The sequence below is a fragment of the Microcebus murinus genome, chromosome 15 (assembly GCF_040939455.1).
Source record: "Microcebus murinus isolate Inina chromosome 15, M.murinus_Inina_mat1.0, whole genome shotgun sequence".
Classification (NCBI taxonomy): domain Eukaryota; kingdom Metazoa; phylum Chordata; class Mammalia; order Primates; family Cheirogaleidae; genus Microcebus; species Microcebus murinus.
The window spans coordinates 62,325,002-62,342,238 of record NC_134118.1 but is presented as its reverse complement, the minus strand read 5'-3'; the positions used below and the strand labels follow the sequence as shown (position 1 = coordinate 62,342,238).

At 42.7% G+C, this 17,237-nt stretch overlaps 1 protein-coding gene across 4 annotated transcripts in view; it reads left to right on the top strand.

Annotated features, from left to right (window-relative positions):
• The window catches only part of FAM149A (family with sequence similarity 149 member A), a 46,013-nt gene that overhangs the window by 15,081 nt on the left and 13,695 nt on the right, over positions 1–17,237 (top strand). Inside the window, exons 1-6 of one of the 4 annotated variants that reach the window (XM_012784879.2) lie at positions 7,450–7,621; positions 11,527–11,637; positions 11,954–12,092; positions 14,634–14,776; positions 16,064–16,189; positions 16,910–17,080. In XM_012784879.2, coding sequence (XP_012640333.2) covers positions 14,691–14,776; positions 16,064–16,189; positions 16,910–17,080 — 383 coding nt within the window. In that variant the 5' untranslated portion in view covers positions 7,450–7,621; positions 11,527–11,637; positions 11,954–12,092; positions 14,634–14,690. Of the gene's footprint in view, positions 1–7,449; positions 7,622–7,710; positions 7,798–11,526; positions 11,638–11,953; positions 12,093–14,633; positions 14,777–16,063; positions 16,190–16,909; positions 17,081–17,237 lie in introns of those variants that run through there. The other 3 variants (XM_012784878.3, XM_076010654.1, XM_076010655.1) reach the window with 3 other exon arrangements.

Here is a 17,237-nt window from a genome sequence, read left to right as displayed (position 1 = left end):
CTCTTGCTCAGGCTGGTTTTGAACTCCTGACCTTGAGCAATCCGCCCGCCTCGGCCTCCCAAGAGCTAGGATTACAGGCGTGAGCCACAGCGCCCGGCCTTGTCCCTATGAATTTGACTACTCTGTGTACCTCACATAAGTGCAATGATACAATATTTGTCCTTTTGTGTCTGCTTTAGTTCACTCTGCATAATGTTTTTGAGGTTAATCCACGTTTTAGCACACATCAGATTTTCACTCCGTTAGGTATATGCATACCACATTTTGTTTGTCCATCCCTCTGTTGAGGGACATCTGGGCTGTTTCCATCTTTTGGGTCTTGTGAGTGATGCTGCATGAGCCTTGGTGTACAAGCTTCTCTTTCAACCCTTTGGGATTTATACTCAGAAGTGGGATTGCTGGATCATATGGTAATTCTTTTTTTTAGCTTTTTGAGGAACTGCCAAACTGTTTGTCCATAGTAGCCTGCACCATTTTACATTTCCACCACAATGCACAAGTGTTCTCCTTTTTCTACATCCTCACCAATGCTAGTTATTTTCCCTCCCTCCCTTTCTTCCTTCTTTTTCTTCTTTCTTTCTTTCTTTCTTTCTTTCTTTCTTTCTTTCTTTCTTTCTTTCTTTCTTTCTTTCTTTCTTCCTTCCTTCCTTCCTTCCTTCCTTCCTTCCTTCCTTCCTTCCTTCCTTTTCTTCTTTCTTTCTTTTCTTTTCTTTTCTTTTCTTTTCTTTTCTTTTCTTTCTCTCTTTCTTTCTTTCTTATGAGTTTGAAATGAAGGGTTGATCTTTTTCATGTCAGTCCTTCATGACTGCTGCTCAGCTGGCCTCTATTGTGAGATGCCATTGATCATAGACACTTTACAACTTCAGAGATTAAAACTGGAGAAATTATGGCCTTTATTTTCTTCTTTTGTGATTTGTTAGGCTGGCATCTTCCGGGATCTACAACAGGAATAAAATTGCATGTGAAGCATTTTCATGCCTGACTCTGCACTGGGTGCTCCAGTGAGGAGAGGGAGAAGAGGCTCTTGCTTCTTTGGGGTGCAGAAGAAAAACTGCAAGGACATAGTCATCCTGAGAGTGTCTGGTGGGCTAAGTTCTCCTTTCAGCTTTGGTCAGCTCCAGGCCTGAAGCACAAAGAAAAGAGAAGCTTCTTTTGTGTTCTCCCACATGTCTCCTTTAGTCAGACTTGTGTTTCCCTGGGTTTCCTGCATTGTCCCAGAACCTGTTTTGTTGTTGTTTTGCATTTGGAAGGGATATTCTTCTGCTAGTGTCACCACCCAAAGACAGAATGGACTTCACTTGCAAGGACAACTGAGCACTGCAAGAGGAGGCCTGACTAACAGCTTCCTGTGCTGGAGGTTTGGAGGAATCTGGAGTCTGGTCCCTGGTCTTCCCCGAGCAGCAGAGGGCCAGCCCGTAGGAGCCCTGACTTTCATTGTCTGTAATGTGAAGGCTTTGATTAGCTCCCCTACTCTTTCAAACAGTGACTAAAGATTGTGTGCTGAAGCTGGGTACAAGGCAAAGTGGGACATGATTCCTGGCTCAAGCAGTTTTAGGGGCAAGGTATGGATGGAAATGAGATAGAAGAATAGATCTGCAAAATGGATGAATTAGAGCAGTGGTTCTCAAAGTGCCGTCCTGGAATTCAAATTCTCACCCACACTTGCTGCAATCAGAAACACTGGGCACAGCCCAGCAACTTGTGTTTTAACGCGCACTCAGGTGATTCTGGTGCATGTTATGATGTGAGAATCACTAAATTTGATTGCGATCTGACAGCAAAACACAGCGTGAACAGAAGATAGTGCGCCTTCTGTGTTCAGATTTTCTACTTTAAGTTTTCAATCCCCCAGTTCTAGTACTTTGAAATTCTGTTTGTATGTTATAAAGTTAAATAATAGATTTATGAAGACATTTTATGAGTGATGTTGTATAAATGCGGACAATGGTAGAGGTAATACAGTCGATTCTCATTATCCCCAGTAGCTATGTTCCATGAAGTCACCAAGAACACCGAGATAGTGAGTTCTGAGCCATTGCTCCTAGGGGAAATTCCGGGTTAGGTTCCTGTGAGCCTCTGGGCTCAACATTTTCTTCAAGTGATCAATACATAATTTTGTCTAATGTGTGTTTCTGCTCAAAGACACCTCATTTAATATAGTTTGTTGACTCAAGAACATTGAACTAACAACAAACAGTACTACAACTTGTGCCTGAACAAAGCTTATCTAACACCTGTATTTCCTTCCCGACACACATCGCAACATTCTTGCACTTTAGGGACCCTAGCCAGCACTTCAGCACAATACTTGGGGGCCATTTTAAACAGCAAAACCACCAACAAGAAGCACAAAAGTTTGAAAAAAAAATGTCACTGAATAGACCCCTAAAAGAACCCAATTGTTTACAGTATGAGAAACAAAAAGGCAGAATAGCCTTGCCTGACTTCAGCAAGGAGCATGCCCTTGGGTGACTCGAATTTGTCATCATTCTATATATGTCCATGGATGAGCTGAAAGCACCACAAGTATGGGCTTGGGGCTTACAAATGAATTTTAGTAAATGGGTGAATTAGCAAAATTGAGCCAGAAATAATGAGGATCAACTGTATTTTAATATTTCAATTACATAAAATGAAACAGTAATTTACAATAGTGGTACCATTTAAAAGAATAAATCAATGTTTGTTTTGAAAAACACATTTTAGGAAAATTTGATCATGTCGATTTTGCACTTTGGGCAATTGAACTCTCATAGAATAAATATGAGTATTTATTTTAATTTTTCTTTAATTTTCTATAAACATATGGGCCTCAGATTGCCTAGAACTTTCTAAAGTTTTTATACTCTTCATACTTAAAGTCTATTAATTTTTCCTCTGCTGCCTCTTTTCAGATATAACATTCTTATCAATTTATAAACTCCTTCATGCTCTTTGCTAAATACAGTGAGACTTGTCATTTGTAGAGTTTTGGGGGTGTTCCCCCACATAGATGGCAGTATGGTGATGAATACTCCATGAGTAGGAGTACAGCCTGAGTCGGAACGTTGGCTCTGTCCTCTGCTCCATGCCTGAGTTTTCTGGTTGGCAGAATGGAACTAACAATAGTGCCCCTTCCAAAGACCGATTGTGAAGCTTAAATACACCAACTTCTATCAAGTGCTCAAACCAAGACCTGGCATGTGGTGCACATTCAAGAAATGTTAGTGAACGCTGTGGTAGAACATATTTGATGTATTTAAAATCAACCTGTAATGAAAGGAACTTTAACAGAAATCAGCAAATTGGCTTTGAGATCAATCTTTAAAAGGTAAACTTCTGAAGACAGATTGGACCCATCCAGATAAAACCGTTTATCCTTGGTACTTTCGTTGATCTTGCTGACCCTTGGTTTTCTTTTCTGTACAAAAGAGTAGCCACCTTTCGGGGTTGTTGTGAGGTTTGGAAGTAAAATATGTAGGTCTGTGGCCCTATATTGCCTCCCACAGCAAAAGCACCCTGTCTGTGGTGGATGCTAATACTATGACACTTTCTGCTGGCTTGTGTCCAGATACTGTGCATTGCAATAGTGACTTCTGATCTAAAGAGGATTCTCCATCTATACTGGAATGACAATTCAGTGAATCCTAAATCTTGCTAAATAGGTACATGGTATTATAATACAATCTGCCTGGGGAAGGGTTTTAAAGTGCCAAAAGAGGGGAGATGCTGACATCTACTGGCTTTCTGGCAATGTTGCATGCAAATATTTTAATCCCTAAGTGAATCTAGTGTGTAGTTGCATCTAGGCTATTCCTAGAAAACTTTCATAAAAAGAAACTTTCGTTATTGTTTATTATCAGATATAACTTATTGTAATTTCTTAGAATCACTTTAAAATAACGTCCTTAGGTAACTTTTTTCAGTTTTATGTTACATAGTATATTAGTTTTTTTTCCCATGATTTTATGTAAGCTGTGGATTATATAGTTTACCCAGCACTTTCTAAGATTTTTATGCTCTTCATATTAAAATAACACAACATGATATCATCTTATTAGTCATCTCTAAAAGTAGTTATTAACTTTGTAAAATATATTTAGGTGTATAGAGGAGATTAGTGCACGCATTTATTAAATACACTTTTATCATAGGACAGTGTTAGATTTACAGAAAAGTTTCTCCCTATCATTAACATATTATTGTAGTACATTTGTCACAATGAATGAACTAACATAATATAATGAATACATTACTGTTCGCTCATAGTAATGCAGAGATCACACGGCAAGATAGGAAGCAAGAAAGGGAGAGTGGAGCTGCCAGACTCTTGAACAATCAGCTCTTGAGGGAACTAACAGAGCCAGAACTCACTCATTACCATAGGGTGGCACCAAGCCACGCATGAGCGATCTGCCCCATGACCCAAACACCTCCAACATTGGGATCAAATTTCAACATGACAGTAGAGGAACAAACATCCAAACTACAGCATGAATGAAAGCAGGAACTATTCCGGTTTTGAGCAGAATTCATATGAAATATAAAAGAGTCAGGATTTGCAGGGTTTGAAAATAAAACTGTTTCACCATCACAATCTTTCTGGGCAAAACTAAGAAATGGCCTCCGGTCAAAGATCAAATCGCAGGCAGTGGTAAATGTGAAATCAAATGTTTGGCTTACTAAGACCTCAGAAAGATTTAGGGGCATCTTATAGACCATCTGGGCTAAACAATAAGGCTTTTAAAAAAGTCTTAAGAGAATTGGCCTGCAGCAGTCTCAAAGGTGGACTAAGGGCCCACCTCAGAATTGTTGGTGTGGTTTATGACTAATGGAGCAAACTCTGGTAAAATTCAAAGAAAACCACAATGTTTACAAGAGGATTATGTTGGTGGAGTGGTGTAGGCAACACTGGTGTGGACTGAAAGGGGCATAGACTTACGGACCCCCTTCCCCAGCCTTCTGCGGAAGGAAACAGGCTGAGAAGTGAATCACGTGCAAACTTAGCCGTTTCTTACCCCTGAGGATGTCTCCCAGGGCCAAAGCCAGAGCCCGACGACAGAGCCAAGGGCTGGGAGCAGGCAGTGAGCAGAAATGGCCCCCACCAAGGTGCTGGGACCCACAGTGACCGCTGCGTGACTCTGGTTGGACAGGCGTGTGGATTGCCTTACCCTGTCTCTGCGCTGCTGGCGGGGGTGTGGAAGGCTGCTGGCTTGTCTCTTTAGTTCACGGTTCTTCAGATATAAAGGAAATGTGCCCAGGGAGGAGCCGCACCTGCACTTGGATATGATTTAGGCGATAAAACTTCTGAGAGTCTTGAGAGGGCCCGGTGTATTATGCATGTGAGGAGTGCAAATGGTTTGTGGCCAGAGGAAGATTATGGTGACTAAGGATGGCTGCAGATGCTCTGACATTCTTCCCAATTGAGAGGTGGGGTCATTTTCCAACTCTCCCAGTCTGTGACTGCTTGGAAGATGGAGTACGGTGGAAGTGACACTATGCCAGTCCCAGGCCAGCCTTGAACAGAGCTGACAGCTTCTGTCTTGCTTTCCTGGAGCACTCACCTGCCACGCAGACACTCACTGGTCTGCCGAGGGACCGCTTGGACAAGTCTTGAGGCTACAAGAGAGAGGGGCCCAGCTGAGCCCAGGCTTCCAGAATTCCCTCCGCCCAGGGTGTAGACACAGTGGTGAAGCCTTTGTGGAGCCTCCAGGCCACGCCAGCCACCAGCTGAATACCACCGAGTGACCTAACATGGAGCAGAAGAGGCCCTCAACCACATCTCGCCAGAGTTTCCGAACCCTGTGCAGCGTGAGCATAACCAACGGCCTGTTGTTTCAATCCACTACATCTATGGTGGTTTGTTATACAGTAATAAATATCTGGGACACATGCACATACCACATCCTAGCTGTGTGGCCTTGGACACGTTACTTGAGGTCTCTGCCATCAGCATGTTCACCAACAAAATAATAGTATTGAGATAATAGTATCTATCTACCACAGGTGTTAAATAATATAGTAAAATAATATGTGGATATGAAGCAACCAGCGTATGTTTGGATCTTGATATTCATTTTTAACTTTCTTTTGTTTTTCTGTCATGTCCACCCCCAGCACCTACCCCTCAGGTCTGTGCTGACGTCAGACACCCTCAGTTTTCCTGATACAGAGCTAGGTAGATATGGGTACACACATCCCACACGTGTACGGATATCTGTATCAGGATTTTAAATCTCATTCATTTTAGAATTTATAATCGCTTACTACTTTAAAACTGATTATTTGTTTAAAAAAAATGGTGAGGATGGCTGTATCCTTAGTTCAAGAAATGGAGTGCTGTTTTTGTTGTTGGTAGAGGTTTCTAACCATCATATTAGTGCTGCCCGTTCATAACAAACCAGACTTTTCCCCTATGAAATAGGGTGGAACAGGGTACTGAGCAGGAGGAATAGTTTGTACGTGTTCAAACTTAGAGATGGCCTCAAAGCTCTCGAAGGAGAATGGATATGGCAGGGCAGGGCTGGGAAATGTACCAGCACCCACCTGATTAATTGTAATTACTAAAAACCCTTTAGTGGGGAAACACATTCCTTGTGTAGCGCCCACTCTTCAATACTTTGTTTTGAAAATATATTTTACCCCAGCTGCCTCACTCCTATCTTTTTTAGCTTATGAAAAGGATGGCTTGGTAGTTTCACTATGTCACACTATGAACTCCAAGGACTCCGGTCCTGGTATAGTTATGTGACTCCAAAATTGAAACAAGCACCTATTAATACAGCAAATGGCAAGCATGCTCTCCTGTTTGTAGGAAATGTATTGGGTCGCGTGACATAAAGCATCGCTTTGCAGATGGAGAGACACCAAACGGGAGGACATAAATCTCTGGTGCGCATAAGTAGTCCTGCAGGTCCTGTGAGTGACTCTTGCACTTTCTAGATCTGGGGCTTCCTCCCCTTGTGACCTCACTTGCCCACCCCCCACACCCAATCTAGGCATCCTTCCATGGGAGTGGGAGGAATAGATGAAATCTCCCTGCAGTTCTCTGCCTTCCCCCTGTGAATTGCAATTCTATTTCGAAGAACTAAGGGCAATAAACACCTGTCTGGACAGACCCTCCGGCCCAGAGAGCCCGGGGGCAGAGGTGGAGGCCGGCCTGGAGCGCGGTGGGGCGGCGCCCAGAGGCCGGCTGGCTGCAGCCAGAGCTCAGCCCCCGGGGCTGTGGAATCTGGCCTCTGGCAGGGCTGGGGGAGTCGCGTGCCTCTCCGGAGGTCTACGGCAGGGGCCAGGGGTGGGGCGGGAGGCGGCGGGATCAGCCGGAGGGGCGCAGCGCGGCGGCCGCGGAGGAGGAGGGCAGGGCGAGCGCCCCTGCACGGCGCGGGAGAGGGCCGGTGCGGGCGCCCCGCGAGCAGCCGCGCCCATGGGCCGCGCACGGCCGGCGGGGAGCTAGCGGGGCGCGGGGCTAGCGGGGCGCGGGTGCAGGGCTGGGCCGCCGCGGAGCCGGGGCGCTGGGGCGCGTGGCCGCCCGCGGCCTGCGTGGCGCCCGCGCGGGGAGCCACCTCCAGGCGGCGCGTGAGCCTCATGGCGCGGCGCCCGGCCCGGGGGACGCCGGCCCAGGCCTGGGGCTGATCGTGATTGGGTAAGTCCTCGTCCGGGAAGGGACGTGGGTGAACTGTTGTGTCCTGTTCGTGCGCGACGTGCGTGACTGTTTCCTGCCTGCAAAGCCGGATCTCGCTCGTGCAATCCGGCGTGCGGACATCCGGCGCCTTCCCAAGCGCGGGGCTCGGGGCTGTCGGCGGCCTTGGTCGCGCTGAGGTGACTTCTCCGTGGGTCTGAGAGCCGCGGGTGCTTCTCAGGCTTGTTTGCCTCAAGTCAGAGCGGGGGGAGTGTTGTCTGTTGGAGCGGCAGCCTCACCCCCTGACTGCCGCCCCTGAGTGGCCTCGCCTGCGGCTGCCACACGGTGCCGAGAGCCACCCTGCATTTTAACCCGTCCAGAAGACAGCGCTCATTTCAGGCCATCCTTTCAAATAGAAATACAAAATTTTGAAAGCAGCCATCTGCTGTTTAACCTTTGAATTTCTGAAGGGCAAGGTGGCAGAGGTTTGTGGGCTCTCAAGAAGCAGCCTTAAAAAAGTAAAACATAGATGATTAGATCATTTCCCTGATAACTGGATTGGAGTGATTCGTGGCGACTGGGCCTTCGCCTCCACTTTGATGCACCAACGCAGTAGTGCAATATAGCTTAGTGATTGCTCTTCAGTACACCCAAGGGGAACCTAGGTCCTGGCCCCAAATGAACAGTTTTGAATGTACAGTGTAGACAGAACTAGTGTAAACTTGTTATATAGCTATCTGTTATGTAATATAAGCTTCATAGTCAGCCCACTGCATTCAAGGTTTAAAATACAGGATGGATCCTGTAAGTTGTGTACACTTTCTTAGACTGTGTAGAATGCATACAAGTTGATAGTTTACAGAAGATTAAAGATGTTCAACATTATGCATGGAATAACAGTGCAGTGCTTGGTTAGACGACAGGGAAACCAAAAGACCCAAACAAGATGTTAAAAAAAAAGACATTTTATAAACTTTGTTCTTAATTCCCACTGTTAGAAACTTGTGGTACCTGGAGTATGTGCAAGTCAGTGGCCTGACTCCTGGGAGGAAGTCCATCCCTATTGTCTTGGTGACCTTGGGCAGTCATTGTATTTTGGGCTCAAATTCCTCTTCACCCAGTATCTTCTGAATGTGTGGTCAAATTTATATGTTATTGACGCTGAACTCTGGAGTTTAAGAAGTTCCACAGGGGGCCGGGCGCTGTGGCTCACGCCTGTAATCCTAGCTCTTGGGAGGCCGAGGCCGGCGGATTGCTCAAGGTCAGGAGTTCAAAACCAGCCTGAGCAAGAGCAAGACCCCGTCTCTACTATAAATAGAAAATTAAAATTTTGTCAATACAAGTGGTTCGATTAAAAAAAAAAAAAAAAAAGAAGAAGTTCCACAGGCAGAGACCAGGAAGGGAAGAGCAGAGGAGAAAAAAGATGGAGAAAAAGGCGTGGAAGTGGGCAGTGCCTTAAGACAGCCATTTCATTGTCATTTCTGTGATCATTGCCAGGCTTGCCACCTGAGAGCTGTCTTCAGCTACACTTCCAAGTGGGTAGGGCTGCTGATCTTGGAAAGGATGCGGTGTTATGCAAAGAGAGGCCTCCACTTTGTAAATAAGTTTCTACTTAGTTTCAAAAGATCTCCTCCCCCTAACTCTCCCCCACCCCCAAATGGAGTGCATTTTCTGGAGGAAGACATTATTGTTCTTTGAAAATAAAACAAACAAACCAGCAAGCGTCCCATTAGTCAATTTAGCTTTCAAGTTGCACAAAAGGCAGCCAAGGAGCTAGAAGCAAGAAAAGTGGTCATGACTGGAGCAGAGGCTCCATTCGAGATAAAACTTCCTATTTGGGATATCAGCTACTCAAAGAAGAGCTGTGACTTTTCTTTCGTTATAAAGAGTAAAAGTTTCTCCCCAAAGTGTCTCGAATTTGGAGAATATTTTAATGTCTGATCACCATGTAATCATTTGTTTTAAGCATAAACATTTAGAGTACAGAGCAAAAATGTGTTCTGTGTTTGAGTCACTAATCTTCACCTGTTGATTCTTTCAACTAAGATAGCAAGCACCTCTTGTATGACAAGGATCATTTTAGATGCTATAGATTAAAAAATGAATAAGGTGTAAAGATCACAATAAAAAGTTAAAATGTGAAGAAATCTGTGTAATATGAAATGCTATTAGAGGTACAAAGAAACAAGAGAGTGATTTAGCATAGAGTAGCATATGATAATAAGAGCAATGAGCAGGTAAACTGGATTTATGTAGCACTGATGATACAGACACTTCATATACTTTATCCATTTTAAGTCTCATAATAGTATAAAAAAAGTTGGCAGTACTGTCATTGTTTTACGGACAATACTGAGTCCAAAAGAGAAAAAGTAACTTGATCAAAGCATCAATGACAGAGCAAATTCTGATCGACTGTTATTATTATATAGATATGTGTCATAAAAGGACAATGTTTTAGGTAACTCACGCTGAGTTTTAAAGTTTTTCTTTATATGTTCATATATAGGGTTATATGTTCAATAACATACTAACTCATATACCAGTGTATATTTCTTAATGTTCAAAACAGATCTATTTGATGTAATTCTATAGTTGACTGCTGATTGCTTTCTTTTGTCATTAAGTATTTTTATATTTAACTAGAAAGTTGTTGAGTTACATGTAAAGGATAAATAATTAATGGCTTAAAAACAACTGAAGAAGGTTGAAGATACAGCATTTTGTTAGCATAAAAGCTTGTTCTATATTCTTCTCTCTGGTACCCTTTCTTTAATATCTTTATCCTTAGGATTACTTGGCTGTACGTAAGACATAGAAGCAAAAAGGAGAGGAAAAAGTCAGATAGTTCTATCATTCTTTCTTGTGCAAGATATATCGATGATAGGCAGAGATTCTTCCTAATCTCTGTTTATAGTAATTAATTTGTTTTTTAAAATTCCCTTTTCTGTAAAGTACTATAGATACACAATTAAAAACAGAATTTATTCCATTTACATTAAAAAGTACAAGTGTTGAAAATTAGGTATCATTTTAATTGAAAGCAAAAGCAAACTTTTTTCTTAATGCATGCTATAGTGGTGTCCATATTAGAAATATTGAAAGTTGAAGGGTTTTTCCTAATTCATTATCATATCTTAAGTTAATATATTTTATTTCTGTGAGAAAATAAGATTTATATTCAAAGAACAAAAAGCTGTTGACTGTTAAACATTAGGAAGATATTTTAACTAGAAGAAAGGAAATGTTTTAAGAGGTTCATTGAATGATTAACATGAGCAATGCTACAGCAGGTAGGTTTAATAGCTTATTTAAAATCTAGATGTTTCTTCCATTTTCTTTCTCCATTAAATTTTAATATTGGCTAATGCTTTAAACTCAGGATGCACACTAAACAACAGTGCTAAAGTAAAATGAGTTAGATGTTTGTGTGGTATTTTTAGCGACTCAAAAGAATTTGATATGTTTCAGAATTAATATGGAATTGATGATTTTTTTTTTTCTTTTACTGGAGGGCTGGTTGGGTTTTGCAAGTTTGAAGGGGCCTGGTCAAGGGACAACGGGGGACTTAAAATCCAGCCAATGTCGCACTTGCCAAGCCTTAGGGCTTGGAGTAAGGCTGTCTGAAATACTGTCAGCTGTTTGGAGCAACTTTTATTTCTCTGGCTGTCATAAAAAGTTGTTTCCATTTCACATAAAGGTGCATGTGGGTTGATAGCAAACTTGATTCTAAGAAAAATAAAAATGGCAAGGTTTGGGCCTCAGTTTCTTCAGGATGTTGGGGTTGGGGGGGTGCATGCACACGTATTTAGGGCACATGGCAGGAGAAGAGGAGCAACTTTAAACAAACAGAACATTATGAAAGTCTTAATGAATAAAACTATATTATGATGTTAGGGAGACTTTTCATGTTTTATTTTATTTTTCAGAAGAGGACTGTCAGAAGGATATAGAAAGCGCAGTTTTGCTGTGAAAAGCAAAGATCCTTTACCTACACATTTTACAAGAAATGTGCAGAAAGCCATTAACAAATATGACTGGTAAGAATCAACCTATTAAATTTTAAAAATCACATTAAATTTTAAAAATCCTAATTTTAAAAATCACAACATGCCCATCACAGATGTGGCAAACAAAATCAGTGATTGGCTGTGAATTTCTAAGAGTAAAATGCAGTTTTGTTTTTAACGTGGGGAAAATGTGACGCTGCAAAAACATTTTAAAACTAGTGTACTGTGAAATTAACAAATGTATTTAGCAAAAGAAAGAGAAAGTGGGCTCAGAGAGGTGAGGCCGCTTGCCAGCGTAACCTCTTCCGGTAAATGTGATTTCTGTTGCTTGCGTCCATCCCTGCAGCGAGTCCCCGTCGCCGTCCTTGTCCAGCGGAAGCCGCACGCCCACGGACGCCCCCAACTCCTGGTCTGGGTCTGCCACACAGAGTTCTACCCCTGGCTTGTCTACCGAGAGGAGCTCAGTTTATTCTTGGAGAGATGATGTATGTCTCAGAATATTTTGGATAATCTTGTAATTACAATTTACCGTGAAGAACTGCTTCCTTACGTTCAAAAAAATCTGCTTACCAATTATAAAAACATATCTATTTTACCAATTATAACATTACTTATTAACCTATACAGACATATAAAAACATTTACATGTTACATGGAAAAATATTAAAATAGCAAAATAGAGAGAAAAATAAAAAATCAATCATAATCTCATAATGCAGTCTCAGCTGTAGATAGTTTTGTTTTTTCCACCCTCCAACCCTGCCCAGATAGCAAGTTCCACATGACGTGGGTGTGTGGTGTCTATGGCTGGAAATTCAGGACAAACCCTGATGGACAATGAAGAACTTGAATGAAGCTGTGAAACGCCCCCATGATGAGAGCATTTCCCCCCAATATCCTAAGTCAGATATTTCACCTTTTCTGCCTAACCCTGCTGGGAGCTATTAACGTCGACTTTGCTTTTGCTATCGTGAGAGTGGGCATGTCACTGGGTGAGCTTGCAGTGTGCGGCCCGGCTTTGGGCAGGAACTGCGGACTCCCCTCACATGTCTGAGAGTCCTGGGGCACAGCCTTCTGGGAAGCCCCACTGGCTCCAGCGCTTTGGGTGTTCTGTTTTACCTCCTGTGTGTGCTCTTTTTGGTTTTCTTTGCTTTCTTTAAAAGCAGTTCCACACTCCCGCCGGCACATCTGAATCTCCTTCCCTACACAGCTGTGCAGCGCTGATTCTCAAAGCAGTGGTAGCAGAGGGGCATCGGGGAGGGGTGTCTGGAAGGGAGTCAGCTCAGAATGGCTCGGAGGACTTTTCAGACACGTAAACATGTGACTCCCTCACTTCGAATCAGCTGCCCCTCCCTACCCTCCCGCCCCTCACCGCCACCCTCTCTCACATCCTCTTTCCTCACAGCTGTGCCCATTGTGACAAGGCTGAGAGCCGTTGCTTCATACTGTCCAGATTCTAGAACTTTTTTAGTACAAAATTTCATGGAATTACCTGGGAGAGTCTTATGACTTCCATTTATAGAATGTAAAATGCTCCAGATCCTTTACAGTTGCTTTTAATTTTTTAAAACTTATTTACTTTTTGATGGGAAATATTTGCAAAAGCAACAAAATGCAAAAGATAGATAAATTGAAAGTGAGGCCCCAGACACCCAGTCCCCTCCCAGTAGACAACAATTTTTATTAGGTTTCTTCTTCTTTGCATTTTAAAAGCAACAATCCATCTCCCCTTTAATCTGGGAATCTAGTTTATTATTAATTTGAGAGAAGAACTAACACAGAAAATAGTGAATAGTAGTCTGTGAAAATCAACCTGGATTAACCATTTGGGGTCAAGTATGTCAGACTAAGTATGTATTTTGCTGCTGTGAGTTGCGAATTTGATCTCAGCTTCACATACTCCTAGAAAACATGGCTGGGACTCTTGTCCTGGAGCCAACCTGTGTAGTGGTGGTTTTTTCGATTACAATAATGTTTCCATTCTCCTTATTGGCTGTAAGAGCTCTAGGAGTATTATCTCCCAGCCAAGACTAGCTAGGAAGGCGGAAAGGTTTCCTCATCTGCAGTTCACTGTAGCCACAGTGCAAGAATCTCTCAAGGTCAGAGGAAAAATTAATATTCTGCTTCACCCTAATAAGCACACTTATTAAGACAAGTAAGGATTTTTAAATTTTTTCTCTTCATCAATCAAATGAAGGTTAATGGCCCTTTGTACAAATGTAATTTTCTGTGATATCATCAGGAAAAAAATAGTTTGTATTTTACAGATATGCTTGGGTGTGTCAGGCACAACTGTATGTGTGACATATGACTGTGCATGTGTGTGCATAGATATGTAGGTGTGTGTATGTCTGTGTATCTGTATTGATGCCTGTGCTAATATGAATATCTACACTTTTAACTGTATCTGTGTAAAATCTTCTAACTCACGTGGTAGAAATTACCTCTACTGGACAATTACAGAGGCCGAGGCTCAGAATGAGATACATTATACTTTATCTGAAAAGTAAAAACTGGAGCACTGGTATGTCTGACTGCAAAGCCCACATTCTTTTTTTTTTTTTTTTTTTTTGAGACAGAGTCTCGCTTTGTTGCCTAGGCTAGAGTGAGTGCCGTGGCGTCAGCCTAGCTCACAGCAACCTCAAACTCCTGGGCTCAAGCGATCCTTCTGTCTCAGCCTCCCAAGTAGCTGGGACTTACAGGCATGAGCCACCATGCCCGGCTAATTTTTTCTATATATATTAGTTGGCCAATTAGTTTCTTTCTATTTATAGTAGAGACGGGGTCTCGCTCTTGCTCAGGCTGGTTTCAAACTCCCGACCTCGAGCAATCCGCCCGCCTCGGCCTCCCAGAGAGCTAGGATTACAGGCGTGAGCCACCGCACCCGGCCAAAGCCCACATTCTTTTCCCCATGTTACACCCCATTCTTTATAATGGGTCCCTTTAAATTTATAAATAGCATTGATCGCGAAGCCTGTGTTTCTGTGACGTTTAGCGTTACAACTCAGTGTGCATTTCTGTTTCAGGAATTTGACAAAGCCAATGCACAGAAAGTGCAGCAGTTATTCTGGGAAGTCGAGGAAATGTTGTTTGAAGGGAAAGTAAGCCCCCAGACGCAGAATCTACAGGATGAATGCCGTGAGTGGACAAGACGGTCCCTCCATCTGAGGTAGGGATCTTGTTCTTAGAATTCTCTGGACTGGGTTTTTTAACTTCCGACTCCTGACTTGGTTTAAAGGCAATCCATATATTTGACTGGAAGCACTTACCCGGGCAAAATGCATATCCAGAATGCAGTCGTGTACTGAGAAATCACGCCCTTCCCTTTGGTGTCTGAGGAACTGCTGAGACATTCCAATACTCAAGTGCCTTTCAGTTTGTGAGAAGCAAATGTAGCTCAGTAAGACATTACATGTGTAGCAAATGCAAGGGTGGCAGAAGTCATCTTTTACCTTCACATTCAGTGGTACCTGAGCAGCACGTGTCTGCCCTCATCTCGAGAACAGTGCGAGGGACACAGGTGGGCAGGGATTGTTTGCTGAACAACTGGATGGATGAATCTTTCCCTCTCACCCCATTTCTTGTGTGGGGGGATCATTCATCACATTTTATGTCAGTGATGGAGACTAGAGATTGGGTATGAAGAGAAGCTTCTCTTCCTTCAGTCACTCAGCCAGTCTACGTAGGAGAAAGTTATCCCAGTTACCTGAAAGTTCCTCTAGATTATATTTGGGGACAATAAATTAGAACACTCATGTAAATTCGGATGGATTTTCTGGTTAGCTCGACTAGATAACTTTTTAAAAAATCTTGACTAAGTAGCTGTTTTTTTTTTTTTTTCTTTTCCATCCTTCATAAGCCCCCTGCCTTAAAGAGTGTGCCATGCCCACTAGATATTAATCGCGGCTGCTCAGTTTGCCAGGATGAGGCACCTACCGAAACTCAGGAGCTCAGACTTATTCCTGACACCGTTACCTCACACAGTTAAGATAAAAATGAAGGAGGGAAGGTGGCAAAAGACCGTAAGGTACACAAGCCAAGTGTACATACTTATCTGTAGTTATTCATGTGTATATGCTAGTGAACATTTATGGAGAACGTTGCTTGAGGCACCCGAGTCTGACGTGCACACGCTGTAGCCCAGCCACTCATCAGCCCTGCCAGGCAACCCTCATTACGCTACCTCGCATATGAAAAACAAGCTACTGGAATCGGAATCGGTGGCTTAGGGAGCCTGGGAACTTGGCCTCAAGACCCAGTCAGTGGCCAGAGCAGCCTAGCTGCTCTCTCAAGCTCTCTCAGAGCCATGCTTCCCATGTGCCTGTACTTTCCTTCTCACGTCACACGGGTGCCTTCAAAATTGTTATTGTGTCCTACCTTTAAAATCTTAAAACCTTTTTCCCTTGTCTAATCAGAAATGTTAGTAGCTTCTTTTTTTTTTTTCTTTACCTTGCAGAGTCCTAGGAAGGCAGCTGGTGCCACCGGCCGAGGAAGGGTTCCAGCACTTCCAGGGCCACACGCCCGGTCCCGTGGGCCGCAAACCCTTGTCTGACACCCGTGAATATCGCAGCCGTGTCAGAGAGTATGTTCCCATAAGTGGCTCCCCAGAAAGTGTGTTTAACTGTGTGTTAGTTGTACTTTCTCGTGTTTATCTCATCCATTAACCTTGGCTGTGCCAAATTTGGAAGTTTAGATTTCAGTGAAGGGCAGGTACAGAGACTTTTTTTTCACAAGATGCTTCTGATTCCAAGTGGATGAGAGGTGCATAGCCGTGTATGTATGTGTGTATGTGTATACGTGTGTATGGATGTAAAGTATATATGGAATAAACATTGGCACACATACAAGGTAGTTAACGTCAACCTTCTTTCATCCCAAAGGCACTGTGAAAGGTGGAGGCAGAATTAAAAACTGCCACATTGTGATGGATCCTGAGCCTCCCGGGAAGTAGCCACAGAAGAAATAAAACTATCCTGTTTTCTTTTGCTCACCCACAGACTTTGATATGTCTCTTTATGCCATTCATACGTATTGGGGACTGTGCTCGGACATCCTTTCATTGTAGCCAAAGATGATACAAATTCATAGTATAATTAGCCTTTGAAGAAGACCCTAAAATTTTTAAATGATGCCTATGGTCAAATGTTTTGAAGGATTGAGCTTTGTCAAATGTAGTATTTAATGATTTTTTAATTTGGGATTCTGTACTTTATGGATAATATAAAGATGCGCCATGATTATGCAAGCATTGCATTTTTGATGTTCTACACACTCCCATGTGTTTTGTTTTTTTTCCCCACAGATTGTGCATCTCTGGCTCCCAGATAATCCCAGCAACACTGTCAGCCTCTGCCCTGCCAGGCCTTGATGGCCCAGGAGTCTCTGACCTAACGGCATGTCCATTCTTGGAAGAAGAGGTTTACGACACAGATGGAAAGATTGAAGAGTATTTTGCTTTTGATAGAAAAGAAGAGTAAATAGAATTTTATTTGACATTGACTTCATAGTATAATATTAATTTATTTGACAATTTATTTTTTATTATATGCTTATTTAGTGTTTTGTATGTTGTTTACTTATCTGAAAGATTTCTATTCTTTTGGAAGTGATGTACTCCCCAAAGTTTTTAG